The sequence below is a fragment of the Nyctibius grandis genome, chromosome 6 (genome assembly GCF_013368605.1).
Source record: "Nyctibius grandis isolate bNycGra1 chromosome 6, bNycGra1.pri, whole genome shotgun sequence".
NCBI lineage: Eukaryota > Metazoa > Chordata > Aves > Nyctibiiformes > Nyctibiidae > Nyctibius > Nyctibius grandis.
This window is the reverse complement of record NC_090663.1, coordinates 17,604,909-17,630,161: the sequence shown is the minus strand read 5'-3', so window position 1 is coordinate 17,630,161 and position 25,253 is coordinate 17,604,909. Positions and strand designations below refer to the sequence as shown.

At 40.2% G+C, this 25,253-nt stretch overlaps 1 protein-coding gene across 10 annotated transcripts in view; it reads left to right on the top strand.

The window, feature by feature from the left end:
- The window catches only part of LDB2 (LIM domain binding 2), a 228,100-nt gene that overhangs the window by 152,300 nt on the left and 50,547 nt on the right, over nt 1-25,253 (top strand). For all 10 annotated transcript variants that reach the window (XM_068402761.1, XM_068402759.1, XM_068402762.1 and 7 more), the window contains 2 exons: nt 19,417-19,589; nt 24,769-24,891. In XM_068402761.1, coding sequence (XP_068258862.1) covers nt 19,417-19,589; nt 24,769-24,891 — 296 coding nt within the window. The remainder of the gene's footprint in view (nt 1-19,416; nt 19,590-24,768; nt 24,892-25,253) is intronic.

Here is a 25,253-nt window from a genome sequence, read left to right as displayed (position 1 = left end):
CTTGTATTAAAGACCTTTTGCTAATTGATTATATTTTTTGCAAGGATGTGTTTTATGGTAATCACATTCCATGATTTTAAAAGCATTTATTTACTGTGAAACTATTACAGAGCACTTTCAGGACACACTGTCTTCCTGATAACAAATATCTCCTGAAATGAGAAAGAGCTTTTCTTGATTTAAAATTTCAGTATTGGGATTATTTTTTATTATTAGAGCTATTTAATAATCTCTTCCAAGTAGTTTAATATTTTCAAGGTCAAGATTTTTTAAAAGGACTAATGGCACCCAAATTTCTTTTCGTTTCTATCAGACCAACTGTGATGAAGTAATGGTATTCTGCAAGTTGGCATTGGAACAACAAATTATACATCAACCAGGATTCATCAGCCAGGGCACATCCCTTTTTCCCCATGTGCCCTATGACTATATGACTAATAAAATGCCTATTTTTATTGTGTGTGGTCCAGCTTCAGAATAATAATCATCCTTGAAGATTAAATTAATGAAAAATCAATTTAGCAATCAAATATTTCAGCCATAGTGGGTGGCTGAGTTAAGAAAGTATTATAAGCAGAGTATAATTTGTTCATCCATATAGGCAGCTGTTGAATTTCTTATTCAGCCATCAATTACTACAAAATGGTTAGCTGAAATTAGGATTAAATAACGGTCGCAAACCACACTGTTAGAGCAGAGTCACCTGTGGAAACAGTTGTAGTTATTTTAAAAGTGACCATTCTTGCTGCTTGCTACTGCTCTTCCTCTGGAGGTGACTGACCCCAGAGGGGGGCTTTTGTCATGTGCCGCCTTGCCAAGTCATCTCCAGCCACCACCAACCTCTCGGTTGGAGTTGGAGCCTTCACAAGGGCTGCTATGGTGTCTCCCTGTGGGCTTGTAACTCCCAGCAGGATGATAGCAAGCAGTGGAGGCTGGTCCTGTCTTGCATTGCCACTGCTCAGCCTACTGCGTGTGTTTGCCTGTGAGCATGGGCCTTTGCTCACATGAAGAAGTCATCCTTACCCCTTTCATGATGGTACATTTATAAGTGTGCTTCATGCCTGATGCAAAGAGGGATGAGCTGTACCTGAATAATATCTGTTTACCCACTACTACTGTGACTGCTCTTGGAATGCTGCTGCTATAAGTATTTCAATAGTATTTACTGTGCTACAATTACACTTCTGTCAAACTGGGTGTAGATTAGGAACTAGGCTGTAAAAGAGCAGTATTTTCAGTGAAAGTATTTGAAGTAAGCTTTCTGTTTGTTTCCCCCATGTTCACTACCCAACTTTATGACATGAGTGAATATAATTAATTGCTTCTTGGTGAAATAATTGCCCCCAGTTTACTGTGTGCCATAGGACATTATAGAAGACATGGGAGAGGCTTTGGAATTTGCTCTCAAGATTTTCAAGGGAAAATGGTGATAAATTAAGGAAGACTTTGGGGCTCATCATGAGCTTGTGATTCCATTTTAGGGCTCAACTTCTCACAGAAAAGCAGTGACATAATAATGTGGGCCAAGTCTTTCTTTTTTATTCATGGTACGAGGGTTTTTCAGTACTTACTGTCTCTCTCACAGAGCATTATATGCTCGCTTACATATTCAGGGGGAAAGCTTGTTCCTTGCAAGCTTATCTGTTGCAATATTTCCAGCTATCCTGTTTTAAAGCATTTGTTAGTAGGCATACGTATGCAATACACCATGAACAAATAACAAAAAAAACCCATAAAAACTTATTTTGTGTTTTGAAAGGGGATGTGTGTTCAGATGTGCTCCAACACTGCACCACTACTATGTCTTTTTAGTAGTTTTACATGTAGGCGTTTGCTGTTAGGTGTTTGCTATTGTTAAAAGTGACAGCTACATCCCCCTCTTTAGGCAAGCCTTTTTAAAATAAGTGTGTTTTACGTATTGTTTGCATATTTTAATCCATAATTTGCATATGCTAATTGACAGTGCATTGCAGTGACAAACTGTATTGTATGTAGTCAGCCAGTATTGTAAGGAGTTACAGGAAAGTTTGTCTGCTCAAAGGCAGGATCCCTTCTGTATCTCAGCAAAGACTGAACTGCTGTTGACTCTCCCCAGTGATGATGATGAGGGATTCTGTATTCGCCACTTCAAAAGCCAAAGTAAATAAAATCAATGGTCTGTTCCCTGTTTTCAAAATATGTCTTGCAGCTCTGGAAGAGAATCATCCCTTGCTGTTAATGTCTTTCATGACACTAACTTTGTGCCAGAACATATAGAGATTTGCTGTTAAAATGAGCCTACATTTCTGAAACTTTTTCAGGTAATGATAATCTTAACTTTACCAGCAAAATCATATATGAAGTAAATGTCTCTTGTAACCATACAGAGGAGTCAGCAAGTAGAACAGATGAACACACCACTTTGTAGCGTGGACTGTCATGCCGTGGAAGACAGCAATGCTGCAACAGGAGATCACCAGGGTGTTTTCCAAGAACAAGCAAAATCAGTGGGATACACAAAAATAAGTATTGGAGGAGGCATCCAAGTTTCTGCTCAAAAAAGTGCTAGGTAGGAAAGGACACAGTAGGAAATAACTCCTGTAATGATATTTAGGTTGCTGAATATTGCAACAGTTGACCCATACTGGAATAATCTTATAAAGGGAGCCCACTGGGATTCTTCCACTCTGTAGCAAACACACTGGCATCAGTTTATTTATTTTCTAGGCCACTACGTTTCAAACAAGAGCAGATTCATATTACTGCTGTCAGTGATGCATTGAGAAAAAATAGTGAAAAAGACAAAAAGAAAACCTGTATAATTTTCCATTACAGTGTGGTGTCAATAATATGGATCATCCATCTTGCGCTAATGTATTCCTGTGGTTAGCAGATGTGCAGGTGGCTGATGACTCTTTCCTTCAACATATCTAACGTTGCTGGCAGTACAGTTTTTATTCGATGTTTCAGCAAGACTCCTGATTAGCATCACAGTTAATAAAGACAACATAGTAATTCTGGGTACATCTAGGAGAATGATTCCTAGATGGATAGGTAGTTTGAAGAATCCCCCATAATTGTCCTCTCACTGGCCCATTAAGAAACATCCATTGGCAGTCACGCTGTGGGGACTAGTTTGCAAACTTGGCAGGGAGCACTTCTACACTTGCCTGAGATGTGTCAACTCAATGTACCACAGTTGGTATAGTGAGTATGACGTATGGGAAGCATTCAATTATTCCACATCAGTCGGCTAGTTATATAAAAATTAGGTAATTCAAATAAATCACTATAGAATATACCATAATATTGTTAATTTCTGGAATCACTGTGGAGACAAGACACCCTCAACATAGATACTGTCATTTTTTTCGTGATACTGGATTGTAAACATAGACGTTTCTCTGAAAAAAAGTAAAAATTTTGCTTGGTTCCTGATGGCATTTGGGTTAAACTTTACTCCTTATAAAGTAAACACCACTTTTTCTTGACACTGTTAAGAATGTCATTCCTCAAGTGTAACTTGTAGCTCTGATGCAGTAAACAAAAATGTTGTTTTGTTAGTACTACCATTTGCTCTTAAATCTTCTCACAGTTTCATGAAGACTTATGTTCTGAAATTCAACCATTCCCATCACTTTTCTTGAGATTCTGCAGTTTTGGGTGCATTTATCAGTACTCAGAACATACGGAGCACCAATAACTTAACAAACAAGTGGCAAACAAATTCTTCAATGGAAAGGCTTTGGGTGACCTTCTTGTGAGTGACTTCCATGTGAGTACTCCTTTGAAGGACATTAAATGGAGCAGACGGCTTATGACATGGGAGAGTAAAATGTGAATGGGATGACATACAAGTGATGAAACTCGGGGGGAAAAAGCAGGTGGAGATAACAGAGGAGGAGCAAAAGTTCAGCTCCACTACGCAGCATCCCCAGGCAGAGCGAAGGCTTCCTGTGAAGTTGCCTTTTTGGGGGTGTAGCCTGCCATCTGCCTCGGAAGTGGCGCATTTTTAGGAGGAATTAAAGGTGAGAAATGTCACACAGAGCCACTGCTTGTGACTATGCTGCATACCACCTCATGGGAATAGCTCTGGGAAATCAAATTCATGCTGCTTTGCTGGCACAATGTGCGTATGGTTAGAAGCTCCTCTTCAACCCCAGTAGGATATTGCGTGTGTAGGCATAGGGGATTAGCCTCAAGAAATCCAGAATCACTTTGCTAACTATTTATTGCTCCTGAAGTGGGCATGTTGTGTAGACACAAAGGACATACTGTGAGAGAGAGTCGATATTTTCCTCTTTCAGAAGTATAGGTCCCTATATACTGATATGAGTTTCATCTGCAGTAATGGGTGAGACGTGGTTGCACTGTGTGGCAAAACCAAACCACCCCATGAATCTTTTCTGCGGTTATGTGACATGCGTTGTGTTATGTTGTGCAGTCAGTGTGAGCACCTACTGGGTACAAAGCCCAGGGTAGAAGAGTCTTTAGTATCACATTGGTTGCTGTGAATTTTCTATGTTAACTTCCATACATTCAAATATTTAATGAGTTATTTATATGTTCCAAGCCAGAGCTCAGACCATCAAAGTAAGTTCACTCTTTTCCAATGGCGAGCAAAATGGCCATCCCTTTTTAAGAACCACTTGCCTCTGAAATGCTTGCAAAGGCAGGAAACAAGAATTTCAGGCTCAAAAGCATGTGGGAATAAACTCTCTCATATCATTTTTAGCACTTCCTAACTCTAACCAGATGTGAGGTATGCAACAATAACCTTTTAATTTATATTTCTAGCTGTGCTGATTCTAGGAACAGGACGGTAGGAGGGATGTGGATAAAGTACTGTATGAAATAGAAGAGTGCTGATCCAGAAAAAATTTTAAATGTCATGTTCAGTCCAAGATTTGTGCAGGGGTCTGGGAACAACTCTTATTTATCTAAATTGCTTTCCTTATGCCTCACAGTCGACGATTTTTCTTCCTTTTCTGTTTTTTTGTAGCAAAATGACATTTTAGGTTTGAATTAATCCACAATTTTGCTGAAAAAAACATGTGCAGAATTCAGTTTGTATTAGCGAGTAGTTGCAGAGAAAAGCCCATGTTTTCTGAGGTTGTAAAGGTGAATGCCGTGTGCTTTATTGACATGATCCAGCCACACAGGGAGGAGAAGCAGTGCAGGTACCTGTCCTGCATCAGAGTACGGCACTCCTCCTCTGCCCTTCTCTCTTAGGCCACTAACTTCCCAAAAACGGAGACAGTTTTCTTGAATTCTTCTTATCATTATGCAAAGCAAAATTCTTGCTGTTTAAGTGGAGATTCATGAGGGACCAGGACTTGTCCTTGAATAATGTCTGAAGTAAGATCAGGATTAACAGGGGGAAAATAATTTGAAAATATTCATGTATGAGTGTAGTGAAGGAAGACTGACTTTAGGCAGAGATATTTTTTATGGTTATGGTGAAAAAATGAATTTGTAGGAGTGTTACTTTCTATTACTCTTCTGTGTAATGGATGCCCACAACATAACAATTTTGGACTGGCATTTTCTGCATTTTATTCCAGCACTTTTTTTATTTGTCTTATAACAAAAGTATTAATTGGTTCCTACAGAACTTACTATTATATGGTGTTAGGCTTTGTAAACAAGTAAGTCAGATAACTATTCACTGCAGTAATCACCACACAGATTTGTTTCCAGATCCTGAGTTGAGTTTGCAATGCTGCTGTTAAAAAATATATTCTTAATTGTGAAATATGTACAAATTATTTGAAAGCTGGAGGGATATTTCAAATGTCTATGTATATAGCACCATATTTGCATGTTTACCTTGAAAGGTGGAGTATCTTATTTTTTTCATTCAGAGTCCTGTTTGACTATAACGAATGTGAAAGATACCAAATTAAATTTTTTTTCCCACATTAGGTGATTTCTGTACATTTTTCAATTTTTTTAAAAAAATATATTTAATTTGTCAAAGAAGTGTTTTGAATTAGATAGTCATATTCATGTTAAGATATCAGAGCATCAAGTTATCAATCTGGATCATTCTCCCTGATGTCAACAGCGATGCCTGTTGGCAGCGTTGCACTGTAACCCTATCAACACTGCCGAAAGATAAATGTTATTGCTAAACCTTTAGAGAAGAACCTCCCACATTGAATTTCTTCAATTCTGTAAGAAAATATGGTCCAAGAGAAATTTTTTTTAATATGTTTCCAGTCTGGGATCATAAAGTTTGTATATATTTTTCTGTAATTAAATTAAGAGTTGTTTAGGCGTTCCCTGCGGTCTCTTGTGCTTGGATGTTAATAACTATGAGTAGCCATGACTTCCATGGGTAATTGAATGCAACCATCACCTTTGCAGCTTTCCACGTGTTCATTTTTGGAAGCGGGTGTGATGGACCAGGACAGGGATCACATCACACTTGTCCTTTTTTTTTTTTTCTGTTTTTTTCTTAGGTTTTTAGTTTGGCTGTTGTCAGGCACAGGTGTTGGTCTGGGTGGGTATTTGGGTTGATCTTGTGTGGTGGTGGTGATGTTTTGTGTTCAGGGGGTCTTTGAAGATGTCCTGACAGTGGCACTTCAGCATTGTCATAGGAGCTGCATCTTACCTGCAGCAGTTCCAGAAATCACAGTGAGTCATTGTAGCAAAAATATATCAAGAAGATGATATAATGACTCTCTGTGAAAGGTGGACAAAATGTATCATACAGCTAAAAGGACAGGAAACATAGAAGGGGCTATTTCAACTTCAGCACAGATTTGTTACAGCACTTATTACTGATGTTACCTTTTTCAAGTTAAGAGCATTCTGCATTACTTGTTGCATAAAATTTTATTAAAAACTACGTATAACGTGTGTTCTGACTGAAGCTTATAAACCTGTTACATTGCTTGCCCTTTTCTAAAAGTGGTTCTTCATTATCTGACGCTATTTTGTCAGACATCTGATTTGTATAGCTGAACACAGGGCACTTGCCTTCGTTTTAAGGGTAATAAACAAGCTGCACTTTTAAAACCAACAAAACATTTTTAAATGGTAGAATATTTTCCTAATTATTTTGTCTAGTGTGTTGAGTACCTTTTTACTTGCTCTGCAGTTAGCTTCCATGAGCTTGAAAGAGAAAGAGAAAGAGAGTGAGAAAGCAAGCTTTGCTGCAGAAAAAAAAGAAATCAAAGCCAACCACCAACAGCTTTTTGAGAAAGAGTGTTCTGGTTGTTATAAAACATGTATATAGCCAGCTACTGATATTATCCACTGGTGAGATATTGTTCATACATCTACAGCATAAAATTACCAGAAAAATCATGCTGGTGATCAATCCACATGTGCTCAATGCAGTTTGAGGATTTTGAGAATGCCGTGTGTATCTTTTGTCATATCACCGTAACCCCTCACCTCCCACCAGTTCTCCAGACACACTCCCCACTATGTTATGTCGCTTTTGATGCACGTATCAACACATTTCACATCTGATATTTTTCACCTGAATGTGGACCGTGCTCTGATGCTTGACTGACAGTGCTTGAGCAAGAAGTCCTGTGTTCAGGGAAGGGACTATCTTTCTCCTTCACATTGCCTACATGTGGGCTTCAGTCTTGCCATGAAAAGAAGTCTTCCAGTGTTGAGGAGGTCAGCTATGCCTATATGGCAAATGCCTATATGAGCCCGTTCTGCCCACACGCCAAGCTGACCAAATACTGTGTGGCCATTTTCATCTGGCTCAGAGCCCAAACAAATATATCCTGCCTCTTCACAGGGTTTACTTGCTCAGACGTGATGCCACGCTATGCAAACGTAGCTTTTGGGCTACTTGGAGTGTTAGCAGAGCAAGTTGGTGTCTGCCTACAATGTGTTTTATAGACACATTCATGGCTATATTTACACTGTACTAACCACAGCAAAGGAGTAGCTTTAACTAACTTAACCTAGCTGCCATAAGTACTGTTAGTAGCTTTCTCCCAGCGGAAGGGAGCTTGTGGAGAGCTGCAGAAAGCACCCACAAAAGGTAAATTCTGCCTGAGCTGAGCCCTGTGAGGTCCTGGCAGCCTAGGCTTGTCCTCAGGCTTCTCATCAGGAATGGTGGTGGTGGTGCGAGATGCTATTCCAGCAGATACAAACTAGACTGAAACCAAAACCAGGATTTATCAGAGTTGCAGCTAATGAAAGGTATATGTTGCTGCTGATTTTGTCTGGATGTAAATCAGGAGCTTTAGAAGTGAAAAAGTTATCCACTACACATGGTACTCTGTCTTAGTCACTCACAGCTTCTCTTTTAATGTTTCTAAGGGTGAAAGGCACCTATGCATTATTCAGATCAGTACTTTGTCAGTTGTTTATTCTTCCCTCATGTAGGCTGTAAATGTTTAATAGTATTTCTGGAATACATGTAAGATCTTTGGGGGGGGCGGTTTCTGCCTCAGCTTCCCATCTCAACATGGTTCAGAGGAGAGAGTGGAGACCAGAAACTGGTAGAATTACGTTTGTAGACATCTGTCTTCAGAACAACTTTGCACCAGCAAATATAGCACAACAGATCTTCCTACACGCTTTCGTAGCAATAGCTTCGATATTTATACAGTCAGGGGCGGGGGGCAGGGGGGGAAGATCCCCAGCATAATGGCCAAATTCTTTGCAGGTGGTAATTGGTGTGGTTCCAGTGGCTTGCTTAATTTTCCTGGAAGTGTTTGGATTCAGATCAACATGAGATTAATCGGGTTGATTGCTGTGAAATGTGTGTGTTGGTCAGTTAACCCACCACCAGTATGAACGTGGCACAAAGAGGCAGACACCCATTTTCTACAGCAGCTAAGCTTTGGTTTTGGGCTCTGTGTCTGGGTTCTGGCCCAGATCAGCCTGAGTACCTGCATAAAAGAATTGTGGCAGTATGTGGGGGTATGGCCAATATGATTTTATCTTAATGTCATTTTGCTTGTGCTTTTACATAATTTTTTGTTTCATGCTGTGTTTAGTATTCTGCTAGGTCACATGAAGTCAGGGGTCGGGGGTGTGCTTGATTTAATACAAATGGATGGTTTGCCTGGTTTTTGTCTGTTCCTTTTGGTGTCCTGTCATCTGAATTTTATGTTTTTGCCTTTATTTCTTGAGACGACTTTTCTGAGTATCATTTTCTGTGCTGTGTTGGTCCTTTATGCTGGTACAGATTGCATTTGTTCATCTAAAATGCCTGTCCTGCACAATTTCCATCATTTTTACGGTCTTACATTTTGTCATTTTCTGCTTGAGTTTGGTTGTGGTTTGTTATGTTTTGACAGTGGTTTGTCATACCGCTGTGAATAACCTCTTTGGCTTGGCTTTAAAACTTTCTTCTTTGCAGTTGTTGAACAAAGTTAAGTGAAATACTCTTGCTTCAAACAGAATGATTAGCGCAGACAGAAGCGTGAGTGGCTGTATACTGCAGCGAGGCAAACCATTTGTTCTGGCTTTATTCGCATTCAGAGTGCAGATTTTTTATGAAAATATAAATATTCCCTTTGCTAAAATATTCATGTATAAATCTTTGCTGGGGAATGATGGTTTTGATCTATAAGATGTGGAAGTTTTGCAGTTAAAACTGGAGCTTCCTCATCTAAGGTATGTCTTCTGACTGTGGAAAAAGAGTATGGGTAACCCCTTCAAACACTTCTGCCAGCTTAGACCATAGGCTTCCTCAGAAATATGCCTGCCATGGCAAATTCTGATGTGGGGTAAGGGTCTGACCTGCTCTTTACTACTAGAAACCTAATTCAGTTGTTTAAACAACAAACTGTATGGGCTCTGAGTTTTCATTTTGTGATCAGTTAGCAGACTCCCTGAGCTCTTAAGAGTGTTATCACTGGATACAGAGTGAAAACTTAAAAGCTTGAAGCTGGTACGGAACTGTGCAGGGCTGGTGCTCTGCTATTTGTGCTTGAATTTGAGGTGCTGGTTATGAGACCTGCAGGAAAGGAGCCGAGAGTTCAAGTTGACTGTGAGCCAGCAATATGCCATTGCAGCAAAGCAGCCAACAGCCTCCTTGGCTGCATTAGGGAGAGTTTGAGAGATGTGATCCTTCCCTCAGTGCTGGTGAGACACATCTGGAATAAGATATTCAGTCTGGGCTCACCATTTAGAAGAAAGACATGATCATACTGGAGCAAGTCCAGAGAAGACCCGTGAATATGATTAAGGGCTTGGAGAATCTGCCATACAAGGAGAGGCTGAGAGAGCTGAGGGTGTGCAGCCTGCAGAAGGGGCGTCTTATCAATGTGTGTATATATATGATGGGGACGGAGTAAAGAAGACAGAGCCAGACTCTTTTCAGTGTTGCCCAATGAAATGCAAGAGGCATTGGGCACAAAGTGAAACACAGAAAATTCCATTTAAACATAAGAAGGAGCATTTTCCTTGAAGGATGGTCAAACACTGGCACAGGTTACCCAGAGAGGTCGTGAAGGCTCCATCCTTGGAGATGTTCAAAACCGGACTGGACACAGTGCAGGTGACCCTGCTCTGAGTGGGGCTTTGGACTTGATAATCCCCTGAGGTGCCCTCCAAGCCCAGCTGCCGTCCTGTGAAAGGGATCTTGGACTCTGCCGCTTGCTCTCCACATCCCCTGGTCCACACTGTCTTAGCCTGAGGTGAAATACTCTAGATCTGAAGACTCTCTGAATTTTGTAGTGAGCAATTATTTAAAGACTGGTAGAGTGTTGCCAGCTTAAGGAAAGTGTTGGGAGGAAATTTTATTGTAATAGGTAGGCTGGCTGAACCTTAATGAAAAACCATATTGATTCAGTTTAGCTTTGTACTGAGATACATAGAGCTTTTCATAGTGGTTTTCTGATTATTTTTACCAAAATGAATGATAGTAAAATATTATCTCTCTTCAGAGAGATGATGGATTTAAGACTGAGTTGCAGATTACGTGACTATGAGAATAAGGGTCATAAGGTGTGGGCGGTTAAGCTGAGGTCTCATGGTCATGAAGTTCCTGTTACGTCTTCTTGACTCAAGTGTGTTTTAGGGGGTTGAAGTGCTAGTTACAGACTTTTGAGAAAAGGAAATACACTGTGAACTGAATCAAAATTATACAGGCAAATCCTCACCAGGGTAAAATTTTGTTAGAAAATAATTGTTGGAGAAAAGGCAGAGTTAAACCTAACACAATGTTTGAATTACACAGGATAGAAGGAACTGGAGAGGGAAACCTAGACATTTACGATTTTATAAGCTTTAGTATTTTGGGTTATAGCTTTTAACTGTAGGGAATATTATTGACATAAAATAAGTAAGGTATTGTACATACCATGAAAGTATCATGGATCAAAACAAAAACACCCCAGACCATTGGGTTCTGGATGTGGGAGGAATTCAAGTCACTCAGTCATGGTGCTGAATCCACGTTACTCATCCCACTTTGCAGTTTTGTTACAAAAGTGAGAACAAAGGCAAAATGGTTGAAAACCATGGATTTCCACAATTTCCACGAAGTGCTAAGTAGATCATTAAAAATAAAACAAAATTGTAAGGCCATGAGAAGAATGTATATACGTTGCATTTTTCTCCTCAAAAAGCTGTGCTTTATTAGCAATATGAAGGTAGTACTTCCACTGTCTTCCAAACTTCATGGAGTTTTAAATCTGTAATGTCTGTAGATTATACAGATGTTTTCTGAATGTTTAAATACAATGTAGTATATTACTAGTATCTACTATTAATAGTATACTAGTATACTGTAGTATATTATTATTACTACTGTTGTAATAGATTTTTAATCATGCATTTAATTTTACTTAATATTTAATTTGTATAAGTAACTAGAAATTTCCTATAAGTGGAAATTAACCATATATTATGATTTTTATTCTATAAGTAGTCTAAATGATAGGAGCCCAATCTTACCCACTAGATTGGGAGAAAGAAAGGACAGGTCTGTATGTGCCAGATTCTGCTTTGGATACATGTGGGTGGTTTAATCAACATGGCCCACATGTCTCTGAGACAGAATTTGAATTTATTAGACTGTCTTTTCGCTGCCTTTCATGCCATACTATTGAATCTGACAGTAGCTTTTCCTGGGAATTGACAGATTCCTGCTGTCTGGGTTTGAAGCCACTCGCCAGATAGGGTCTTATAAAGGTGGAGAGGTGTTCCCACGAGCAGCCTTCCCTTGCAGCTCTTCCAGAGAGCAGGCGCTACTGAAAACTGGAGCTTTACTGTTGTCCAGCTTCATGGCGGGATCCCTCCCTCCATGTCCCAGCCAGATGGACTGTGTCTGGGAGGGAACACACCTGATGTGCTATATCACTGGGACAAATATGGGCAGATAGAAGTATAGGCAGCATAACAGCAATGACATCACTACATAACTCCATGAAGTTTTGCTCTACATATACTGATTTGTTTATTTCAGTTACAAAAACATACATAAATGGACATGCCAAGCTCTGGCCCACACAGATATCAATTAGCCATGCTCAGAGATGTCAATTAACAATTAACAGAAAGCTCAGGCTTTCTTCTGCAGAGCTCAGGAAAGCTCACTTGCAATCAATGGGAAGTCTTCTCCTGGCTTCCCTAGCCCTTACATCTGTCTGAGGGAGAGTTAGTTGTAGCATCTCCATTTAATTACTGAGATCCAACTGTGATAATCTCTCAAGCAAGAGACTTTCATGGTCTGCCTAGAGCTTTACAGGACAGCTCAAAATTTGGTGTTGGGAGCCAAAAAAACCCCACAGCCCCAACCAGTGGAGTTCCTCAAGCCCATCTACAGCATGTTGATGAGATCATCAGCTGCAGGCTGCACCAGAGCTTCCAGACACAGCTCCTTTAAGCTATAGGCACAGGGTAGTTTGTTTTCATTCTGTGGAACTTTTAAAGACTTTTAATTTTTTTTATATTTGTGTCTGTTTTATTACTTATGTTTATATCATAGCTCTAATTGAAGACATAGGACCTGACGGGATTCAGAGCTGCAAAAACCAGCCTGGAAGCAATAAAACCAATATTTTTATTTTACTGATTAACACTTCCATTGTTTCACTTCCATACCAACTTGGCAGTTATCTTACATGGTGCATATGTCTATGCTAAATCCACGTCTCTGCCCCTGAGAGCTTCTACTGTACAGGCAACACATGAGCAGTTCAGTGAGCAAGGGGGTGTTTGCTATCAAGCCGTGCTTCTGCAGAGGCCATGAACCTTCATTCTGTAGCGAGGGCATTGAGATTTTGACAGCCTATCTTTGGGACACAAAGGGAGGAAGTGTTCTTCTATTCCTAGCCCACAAATAATACCAGTTTCCTGTGAACTAGAAAAACATGTTTACTTTCTGTTTTATTCAAATCTTCCTTGGGAAAAAAAGAAAAAACAGTACCATCCCCACCACATGGTGTGTGGTGGTACCACAACTATATTACAAAGTATTTTTTAACTGGCTTTCCACCCATAGCTAGTCTGGCGCTTGCAAAAACCCTGAACTGCACGAGTTACGGCCATTCCTACCTAGAGATCTTTGGACTTTTTGGCTCAGTTTGGAATGGAAAAATACTTTTAAACTTAAACATATTCCTGAGAGAATAAAGTATTTTACACTTAGGCAAACATATTTAAAAGGGGAAATAAATGGACAGCATGAAAATAATGGTTGCTAGGATCAGGATGACAGAGGGGCACCCTAATCATTATCGTTATGTGCCCAGGCCAAAAAGCAGGAGTGTGACCTAAATGTGTCCCTCCCCGAGAGGCAGGCCTTGGGTCATTTAATACATCAGATGGTTTCATTCTTTTCTTTAGAATTCCCCAGGAATTATACTTAAGAAATTATATATAATATAACTGTTACTGACCTATAAAGCTTCTTGCCTATGTTCATAGATTGGATTAATTGATTCCTTGACCGCTGATATTCGGGGGAGTGTCACAAATTTGCCTGTCTTACTTCAGTTCTAAAATCGTATTTACATCTCTGATCCACCAGAAAGTTACACAAAATCACATGTAGCCAAGCCATTACACCACTGAGTAGGCTGAAGGTATGTCATTCCAGCAGATGACAGCATTATATTTTGTGCAAAAGAGTCAGATACGCCTTTCTTACAGACATTTTCATATAAATAACTATTACCTGTTGCTAAATCCAGACGATATTTGTCAGTTTGCGGTGCTATCTGGGGATTTGCTGGCAGAAATGAAGCAAACGTTAAGGGGCAGTGCCCACTTCTCATGGGAAATAGTACGTCCTCAGATACTCAGCTAGGGATGAAGGATGCTGCCCAGGACAAAATGATAATTTAAAGCAGCATTCCAGTGATCTGGAATTAATGCCTGAATGCTGAGGGGCAGGTTAATTTTTCTTCTTGTATATCCAGTATCTTACAATGCAGGGTGTCACATTTCACACTGTAAAAAGGTCTTTTCTGGGTAATGTGACTGTAAGAGCCTGTTAGTATTTGTATAGATGCAGGTATGAACCTGCGTCTGCTTTCCTAAGCCTGAGTATTGGGCTCAGAGCCTCAGCATTTGCAGTCATGGCTATTCTAATGTATTCTTGCAGGCAGATGATATAGCATCTATTATTAATGTTGTTTTATAAGTCCTATTAAAAGGTCTTCTTTCTGCTTATTTATAATTTTGCCAAACTTGACCCAATAAAGCTGAAATTGTTTTTGCTTATAGCTAGTTCTTTTTTATTTAAGCCAAAAAGTATTTCTTGTCTCCTGCAAAATGGAAAAATATTGTTTTGTCCGTGTTAAAAAAGTATTACAACTTTGTTTTTTAAATGCCCAAGAATCTGTATGCTCTGGAGTAGGGTTGCTCACCTTTGGGGCAGGGGTTTCCCTTTTATCCTCTTTGTGGAAATCTGACTGAATTCAGCAAATTTCTAAATCTTTGGGGAAAAAAAAAGTACCCATTCTCAAGTACTCAGTGCAGGCTTTACTAGAGTTTGACAGCTACAATTTCCAAGGACTCCCTTTCCCAGGGACATAGTAAAGCTCCTTGTAGGAGCCCAGTGAGGCTATCCACATGCCAACTGCAGAGTAACTACACATGTTGCAGCTCAGGGCTATGTGGACTCGCGGACATTTCCACGGCAAGGCCTTTGCGGAAGGCTCAGCCAGAGCTGCACACGAGAGCAGGAAGCCCTTCCTTCTCCTGCGCTCTCGGCGGATGCACCCAGGATCCAGGTGGCCCTGCAAAGGAAGCGGCTCGACATGAATGTAGAGGAAAGAAGAAGGAAGAGGAGGAAAGAAAAGAGAAGGGAAAAAAATCAGGGCAGGGTGACACTGATGTGGGAGAGGGGAGAGAAATAGTAATTGGGAGATGAAAGAAGAAGATGGAGGATGATTAAGTAAGGGAGAGTTGGAAGTTAGTGAGAAAAACACAGGGAATGGGGAGATGTTTGTCTGGGTGGGGGACACAGAGGGAAGAGGTCCTCTTGCCTGGTCCCTGGCTGGGTGAGAAGCTGAAGGAAGGAGAGACGGGGTTCGTTTGGAGAAAGAATCTGCTGTTAGGAGGAGGCAGAGTGGGGAAAAGGGCAGAGAGAGAATATTGGGGGGAAAAAACACAAAATCAAGATCCAGAAGGAGGACTTAGACTGCTGAGGCGGGGAGCCTGGGACAAGGAACTGGGGCAGCCTGGCTGGGTAGGAAGGGCACTGAGAAACTGTGTGCGAAGCTGGCGTTTTGGGGAGAAAGGAGGAGAACAAGGAGACTGAGACTAGATAGCTGGGCCTGCTTAAGTAAGGAGAATGAGGAAATTGGGTGGATTTGGGAAGGATTAATGAGCCTCCCTGAGCAAGAGAAAAAGGGGCAGCATGCAAGGAGGGGGAGAGAAGAGAAGACAGGGAGATACTGGGAGTTGAACAGTGAACTTGGAAGATAACAGATGCAAAGCAACCAACCATAAGGTGAGAAAATGGAGGATTGGACCATGGGGGTAGTTGCGCAAAGAGATTGGAGTAAGAATAAAGAGCAACAGTTGGATAGGAGACAGGACTGGAAGGAGATCTGGTTGCAGGGAACTCCATGAGGATGTAGGCAGAAAGCCTTTTGGTAGCTGGGCAAGCATTCCGGCAAGAAGCTGAAAAGAAAATCTGCCTAGCAGCCCAGCCCCAGAGCAGGGGTGCTTTCAGAGCCCTGACACCAGGAAAGGAAATGACAAGAGTCTCCCCATGCTCAAACTGCTACTGCAAATGCTCGCTCTTGGAGCTCCTGTGGCAAAGATCTGTGCGCTGGCTCTGAGGGTGTCCATATGATGCTCCTTTAGGGAAGTGTCGTGTGGGAGGGAGGAGCCCTACAAAACCATGCACAGAGATACATTCTTAAAAGTGTATTCTGTGAACTAAAAGCGAAGCTCTAAAACATAAAGGAATTCCAATGGCAGTATCCCTGTCAGTGTGATTAGATATTACACCATATGCTATTTAGACTCTACTTGCCATTATTGTCTGTGTCTGCCTCTGGGGAACTCTAGACCCAAGGCCAAGCTAGTGTACAGCTTGCTCTGTGCTCTGCAGGGTGAGAGTTCACTTTACCGGCGCAAGGATGGCTAAACTACATCCTGAAGTGGCCACAGGTATCGAGTTGTCCCACAATCCTACCTTTACATTACTTGGACTCCTCCTAGGAAGTAGCCTTCAGCTGACTCTGGCAGAAGATACATGGTGTTGCTAAAATCCTGTTGAGATGTACGGTGGCAGACACAGGTGGAGTGTGTACGTCCGCACCTGAGCGTGGCCATCTACTATAAGAAGGGAAGGAAAAACATTCATATTCCTATGCCCAGGAAAGGATTGTATGTATGCATGCAGCAGTGCTGAAGGTGCATACACATATGTGCTTGAATGCTCATATATACAATTACAGAGGAGAAAAAAATCAAGGAAAAGTCTTTTGCATTTAAAATGAACAAAGTTTGTTGATCCCTAGACTTTGTAAGAGCTGTTCCACAGCCTTTAGTTGTTCTTGGAAATACTATCTTCTCCACAAATAAGCTTTGTTACCGCTGTAGAGAGTTTCGTGTTTATCCTAGAAATGAAATGATCTTTTTAAGCCATTGAGTGCTTCAGGAAGAGAACCAAAACCTTGAACCTGCTTCATTCTTCTGTGGCAAGGCAACATGGTGAGCTGAGGGCAGGTCTGCTTATTAATACAGGTTTCCATTAATGTTTCCTCTGGAGGTGAATATTAGCTGGACATTTTTACAGACAGACAGGGTCTGCATGTGCATGTCTCATTGAAAATCAGGTTCCATGGGGCATATCCTTGTGTGCACCTCTATTCCTCTTCATCCTTTTGGTCTCCCACTTTGTTGTTCACAGTAGCACATCCCTGGGGCAAACATAGATAATGCTTGCTAGGAAAAGTAATAAGAACAAGGTATTTAATGTATTTCTAGCCTTCTTTAATGTGTTGTAGCTGTGAATACAAGGCAAACAGCAACACCATATGACCATGCTACTTTGGGAACAGTCTATAAGCTGCAGTTAAAGTAGTTTCAAGATATTTATGCAGTGTATAAGTCACGTGAATAGAGCTTTATCACAATCAGTAAGAATGCTGGATTCTGATATCACACATTTGCTGCTTAGGATGATTAGCAGGAAATTTAATTTGCACTAATTAGCCTTAGGGGACCAAGAAATTAACTTGATCGGTAAATTTCACATTTTACTATATACCATACCAACATGGAAAAATTTGAGTTAAAGCCTGAGTTGAGTCCTATGCTGATACACTGGACTTCAGTTTTTCTAAATTAAATTAAAAGACTGTAGAAAATTAATATATGCATGGTGAGTGGGTGGGTTTTTTTAGGCACTAGAGTTGTAGAATGCGTTCAACATATTCCTTGAATTGTCAGCCACTTCCAGAGAGTGTGGTATGTTTTTGTACATTAAATTTCCTTAATATTTAATATTACAGCAAAAGCTTTAACAAGTCCTAATTTCCTATATTTGTATATTTTCATTATATAATGTGCGTTACGACTGCACATGCAATATTCCATATTGTAATGCACAAAGCAGAAACAGTTTTCACGGAACTACTGTGAAAATGCCATACGTTTTAATTTACAACACCCACTTGCAAATACATTCTTAAGGTCAGGAGCCTTTGTTCGTATGCTGGCAAAATTCCTGTGAAAATAATTTTTTTAGAAGTTACTCTCAAAAGTATACAGCAAATGAGGGAGGCATGAGTCACCACAGTGTCCTAATGGGCAAACAAGAATTAGGAACTAATGAACTGTAATCTTGCCTGTTGATGGTGACTTTTCTATCTCATTCTTCCAAAACACAGTTTAGATCGCTTGTTTTTTCCCGCTGTAAAATGGAGGCAATTTTTATGTATCCACCACTCAGAATTACTGTGGATTGATTAATGCATGCAAAGCAATGAGTCATTCAGTATGGAAGTATCGGTCTGTTATAAACTGAAGTGTTCTGTCATACCAGCCTTGTGGTTGCATCCAAATTTATCTGTAAAAAAGGAGATGGAAAACATCAGTTGCACACGCGATAATCGCCTTTGATGTCAGTGCTTCTGCTAGTTTGTCCATCTGAAATGAATACACCCAGAAGCTCACTATTACTATTATGTATTTGGAATTAGACTTTGTAGTACTTACCTGAAACTGCTCTTGGAGTGAGTGGTGTGGCTTCAGTGAGCGTTTTGCCCGAGTAAGTATTGCAGAATTGGATACCTTGAGTCCATAGTTTGGGGTTTAAATGGTGCATATAAGCTCGTTCAGGCATCTGCTCAGACTTTCTAGCCTATGACATAAATACTTCTGGTCTAAAGAGAGATCTCAGATAGACCTGTGGGTAGTCATATATTGTGTAACATATATCGTATTGCATTCTCAGGTCCTTCTTCAGTCCCCAGGACTCTGATGTCTCAGCAGCAGCCCTCCCAGTAAATCAAGAGTGTGTATGCATGTGTGTGTGTGTATGTGTGGGTGGGTACATATATATATAGATGTGCCCACACACAGACAAACATACACATGTACACAACCCCCCTATATAAATGGGCTTTGCCTTTTTGGGTGTACGAGTATATTTCTGTAAATGCTCACCATTTGTATTTATATATTTATGAGTAATATCCATCTTTCAGTCATAATTGACACCATGTGGCTTTTTGTATAATAATTACTTTGGGACAAAAAACCTTGCAGATGGTTTCAAGAGTGAGTCTAACTCACCATTAATGTAAAAAGATTAAATAAGATGAGCCCACTCCCTCTGAATGGAGTAAGCCACTTTCATTGATTTCAATGGGAGCAGGCACAACTTCATTTCTACAGCAGACAGAGAACATGTATTATATTCGTTAAATGAAAGTTTTATTTCGTTGCACTTAAAATTATTCATGTTCTGTTCGCAAATGGTTTGAGATCTTATAACCTAGAGCATTTGCTGAATTCTGCTTTGTATTTTCCTCACAGCAATTGGAAGGACCCTCATTCCTCGTTATTTTAGCACTGTCTTTGAAGGAGGTGTAACAGACCTGTATTACATTCTCAAGCACTCAAAAGAGTCATACCACAACTCATCCATCACAGTGGACTGTGATCAATGCACCATGGTCACTCAGCATGGAAAACCCATGTTTACCAAGGTAACAGGGAAGACTCAATAAAGCATGTTGTTGGTTTGGTTTTTTAATTGGTTTTTAGTTTGGTTTTTTTTCAGTGTGTATAAGGGTGGAAAATATTGGCTGTTGCATTTTCCGGTAGACTCAGATTATTTCTAATACTGAAACCCCTTGAAGCCATTTAATTACTATTTTCTATATTCATTATGTGACTGGAAAATTCTGTGGGCATATTCTGCAATTCTCCCAGAAAGGTTGCAAGAGAAGCGTGTAATACCAGGTTGCCAGAACCATCAGTTGTACATGAATTAAATTCAGCCTGCCCATCTCCTTTTCTCTGGGCTTGATTTTAAAGCAACAATGAGATTTCACAGTGCTGGTACCTACCATTTGGGATGATATGTTTTACATTTGATACTTACCCTGTCCAAAGGCTATAAATCTCCAGGAAAATAGTGATTTAATACAGTAGGACGCCAGTCCAAAGGGCAGTGAAGTCAATGGAAGGAGTCAATTGGTTTAAACATGCTCTGAATCAGGCAGTTAGTGAATATTCAATATTTGTAATTGATAGTGAATTATCTTCATGCATTGGCCACTTCTAGTCCTGTAATTAAACAAAGTGCCATATATTTATAAAAAACAGTACCAAAAAGGTGGAAAATACAAATTAAAACAAAAGTTTTCTTATATTAAAAAAAAAAATCAGTAGACTGATTTGCAAAATGGAAATGTACCTTTTCATAAATTAACTGGAAATGATGATTTTCCTTCTTGTACCTGTTCTATATGAATTTTATCCTTTGCATGGAGAAAAGCACAAAAGAAGAAGGGGCAGCAGGAGGAGATAAGCCATCCATGGTGCCCTTAGCCCGCAGGACTGCAGAGCTTTTAGAGTCAAAAAAGGCACCGGCTACTGACAGCATCATGACCAGGGCCCACATGGCTCACACTGTTTTGGCACTTATGAGAGTCCCATCCTTTCGTAGCATCTTCCCTGCCATCTTCATGGCTCTTGGAGTGGGGCTCAAAGAAGAGGGAGAGGAAGCCGCTGGTGTGTGAAGCACAAGTGAGCTGGGAGGTGCACGTTGAATGGTGGTGGTGTTCCAGCTCTCCCACTCCAGCCCCCTGGGACTTACATAGACACAAAGAGAGAGATGCAAAGAGACGAAGTGTTCCTAGGTAGCACCTCTTTGCCACCTTACTGCTCACGAGGAGCTGTGCGTGCTGGCTGTGTGTGGAGGACGTGACAAGGGTATACAGTAGCTGCTTCTTCGTGTAGCTCCCTAAAACGATTTCTGTGTCGTTTCCCCTTGTGTTAGCTTTAATGCAACAGGAAATAAAAGGGAGGGGTTGTTTTGAATCAGTAAATACAACAAGCTTTTCTCAATTCAATTAGTTTATTTTACTTATCATGGCAGCACGTTACAGTGTTGTTACTTTGGAAAGGAGGCGAGTAACCAGCAAGTCAAGGCAGGCTGGTGGTAGGCACCAGGCTGGGTGCACACCTCGTGTGAGGGGAGCTGTTATCACCTCCCGTAGCACCATCCCGTCGTGCACAGTGACCCCCTCCGTCTGCACCGCAGCCCTGGCAGCACACAGCCTGCTTCAGCCCAGACGTTTCTGTTGCAGATTCCAATATAAACCTCTGTATCCCGGTAGAAAAGTTCAGGTGGGGATGTGATTTGGATTCTAGGAGACAAATTAGGCGTTTTTAATGGCTGTATGTTTAAAATATGGCTGTGTTAGTAAGAGCAAATTTGAAATAAAACACAGTCATTGGTGGAATAAGGGAGAAAGGAATGTATTGCTCTCTCAGAAATAACTTAGAGCCAAATGTTGTCTCAGCTGTGCGTGTGTAACCTCGCAGAGATACTGAGGGCACAGATCTTGTACCCAAAGGTAAACTCCTAACTCTCACAGCATCAGTGGTGGAACAAAGCAGACCTCCCATAGCAAACAGTGCTCCAATGGACTGCGTAGCTCCTTAGATCACGTCTGAATTTGATCCAGTGAAACTACCACGAAGGGGTTTTTTAATGCAAAAATACAAACTAACTATATTTGTTAATAGCTCTTTCAGTTTCACAAACAACTTGTAAGCTACAAATTCGCTAACTTCTAATATAATGGGCTGAAACAGTTCTCATCACGTATTGAATCAGGAATCCACAGCTGCATTTTATACATTTTGACATTTTCCTAGTTAGAGCAACTCACTGCATACTGCAGTATTGGACGAATATATAAAAGGGCATTTCCAATTTTTTTTCAAACAAATATGGCTAGAACATGCCTAAAACATGCCTAACAGTAAGAATATGAATAGTCCAGCTTCTCTTTAGAGGGCAAGAGGTCCCTGTAAAGTGAGGCACACAGTTAAATTGTTTTATCAAGATATAAATAAATATTATAAAGAATTTAATACAGTTCAATGGCATGAATTAAATGTGATAAAAGAAGAGACTGAAGCCTCGAATACCGTGTTTGTTTACCTGGCAGATGCTTCATTTTTTTCTCCAGGTAAAGGAAAGCTTTAGGAGTCCTCCTCAGTCTCTATTTTCACCGTGTTTACCGACACCACTCCAACTTTATGTGTAGGCAAACTGTTTTTCTGCAGTTAGCGATGTTTATATTCCCCAGTAGACTGGCAGAGACGAGCTTTGCCTTCACCACGAGAGCAGTGAGCACCCCGTGTTCGAACTGTTCTCTTCCTGCGCCCAACCGTGGGGCCATCAGCTGGATTTTATAAGTGAAGCCCTTGAAAGTCAGTGATTTTAATCCTTACTAACAATCTCAGGCATTTCCCAGATCTGTATAAGCTTTAGGTTTCTTTCCAAGCAACAACTCAGGTTTGAGAAATGGTGGTTAATAAAAGGGGAAGAGTTTTAAATGATGCCCAGTGTTAGGAGAGCAAGACTCCGAGCGATAAGGCACAAGACCAAAGCTGGTTTTCACAGGTGTGAGCAGTTGAAATTCCTACAATTAATAAGTGCAATGAAGGGGTTAAAAAGCTATTGGTTAGTTTGAGAAATGTTCTTTTTTAGTTTTTTTCCTGGCCTAGTCTAGAGCAACCACGTGATATTCTGAATGCCTGCCAGCCTCTTTCTTGTTGATCCTCCGGAGACCATCTGTGCTGGGGGCATTGATTAGAGTGTGTCTGCTGGGATTACATCTTTTCTGTTGCCATGCCAACTAATCAGCTGATTTTGGTTACCACAGAAACAAAATGTCAGAGCTCACAGTACGGTAACATGAATTCAGCACAACAGAAAATGTTTTCTTAATTGGAGACCCTTTTGATTTTTTGGATTCTATGGAAAAGGCAGCTTTAAAAAAAAAATTTTAAAAAAGGCCCATTTAAAATAAGGACTGCGCCAATTTTATTGATTAAAAGCAATGCGTAAAATTCTGCTCAACAGAAGGAAATTAAATTCCTTTATAAGATGTATAAATTTTTACCACTGTGATATGAGGTATGTGTTTTCAGTTTTTCTATTAAAATTTGTTAATGCCAGCGCATAAAATAAATCTGTTAAGAGCTGTGGGGTTTTGAGCTTAACAGAAGAAACATTTGAGAAGCCACAGGTATTATTATACAAAAAATATTTTAAACCTGAAATATTTTCATGTTAACTGCTCAATAATCAGGATCTTTGGCCTCAACACAGTAACATTAATATAAAATGTTTTTCTTCTTGTATGAATTCTTATGTGTGCACACGTCTACCCCTGTGTAATTTCTCATCGTAGTGCAACTGATGAGAAAGTCAAAATCAGGGTCAAATGACAAAATAAGTCACATTAAAAATCCGAAGGCATCACTAAGGTATGTTGAAAAGGGCAGATGAGAACCTGTTGCAAGATTCTTCTTTATAGGTCTACAGTAATTTGTCTATATATTATGCCTGTTAAAATTACCTACGTGTTTTTGCAGAAACAACCAGGAGGAAAAACTATGATGATGTTAAGTGAATGGTTAACCAGAAAAGCCACACATTGCCTAAGTGGGAACTAGCCAAGTCTGAGCTGGGGCTTGTAAAAAGGCTCAACAGACTCAACCGAATCTGGGCTGGCTAGTTGTTCAATCAAATATTAGTTGTATTAAAATTAAATTTGCGGGAACCTTTTCTTTTGAAAGGTGTTATACCCTGTTTCCACAATATCTCTGTACCCTGCACTTGCAAGTTTACTTTGAATAGGAGTTGTGAGTCTAGACATCCAATTTAAAGAAAAAAATCAACAACAGAGGGAGTTAATTTTCAGATTTACAATACTCCAGTCAAATACCATGCTGGGCATGTATTTTGCACCTTGAAGACCACCACAGCCACAGCATTTTTTTCCACATAAAGTTGTAAACAGTTGCTTAAATGTCCCCAGTAATTTATTTTACTTTTAATTTCCACGTAGTACCCACTTGCTGCATTTATTCCTTCCATATTTTCTCTGCTTTCTCAGACAAGACCCCTCACAAAGCTGCATGAGCCACTTTCTGTGGAAGCATCTCTGTTGTCCATGACTGCAACCTCTCCTCTGCTCCCCTGGCATTCAAACCTGCCGTGGCAATGCAGCTCATGCAGCCCGATGGCAGACACCCCATCTGGCTTTCCTTGGAAGGGAGGATTAATAAAAGTAGATAAGAAATTAAAGAAAAATAAAAATGAGATAAAATGCCTGGAAAAGACAAGAAGGAAAAAAATAGAGAAAAAAATCCAGTTTGGCCACAGGCATTAAGGGCACTGTGTACTCCAACGGGACACGAAAGGAAGGTTTATATGCCAAGCTATTTTAAGGAAAGGGCAACGTAAAACAGGCTGGGAATGACTGGTTCAGCAACTTGACATGAAGTGTACGCAGTTGCACCACAGCCACCTCCACTGTGAGGTTCAGTCATTAATTAGCAGTAGCGAAATGCGAGGGAAAGAGAACTGATGCAATAAGATTTAGTACACACGAACTCTATGTTTGTAAAATGCTATAAAATCTATACTATTATAAGTTACTGTCTCTGTGGTAAGGCCTATGAAGTCATTTTCCCACATTCCTTTTCTTCTCCCCAAGAGAAAGAAAAACAATTAACCTAGCAGAGATGAACAATAGAATACTGCTCTGATATTTTTGGATGTTGCTTAATTGATAATACAATACCATTGAAAACAAAATTCCTGGGAATTTATTTCATGCATTTTATGTATTCTAGGTATGCACAGAAGGACGTCTTATCTTGGAGTTTACTTTTGATGATCTTATGAGAATAAAAACATGGCACTTTACTATTAGACAGTACAGAGAATTAGTCCCACGCAGCATTCTAGCCATGCATGTAAGTAATCCTTTTTTCACTTGACCTAATGCAAAGAGATGAGATTAGGTTTATGAAGAACTCCAGCAAATTTCACACCCAAGGCAATTTTTGTTTTGCCTGCAACTACGTCCATTTACAAGTTCTTTCATCACACCCTTGTATCTCAGTGCTCTATTGTTGCCACTGTTGCTGTCTTTTCATTTTGTTCTAGCACATTGTTTTCCTTTTAATCCCATTTGGTGGTCTGTATGATTTGGGCCCAAAATCTGTTCTTATTGATATGAACTACACTAAAGTCAGTGAATTTTCATCATTGTGGGTACAAGTTATATCTAGTCTTTAAATGAAGCAAACTAATGTTTCTCTTGCATGAGAGAGAA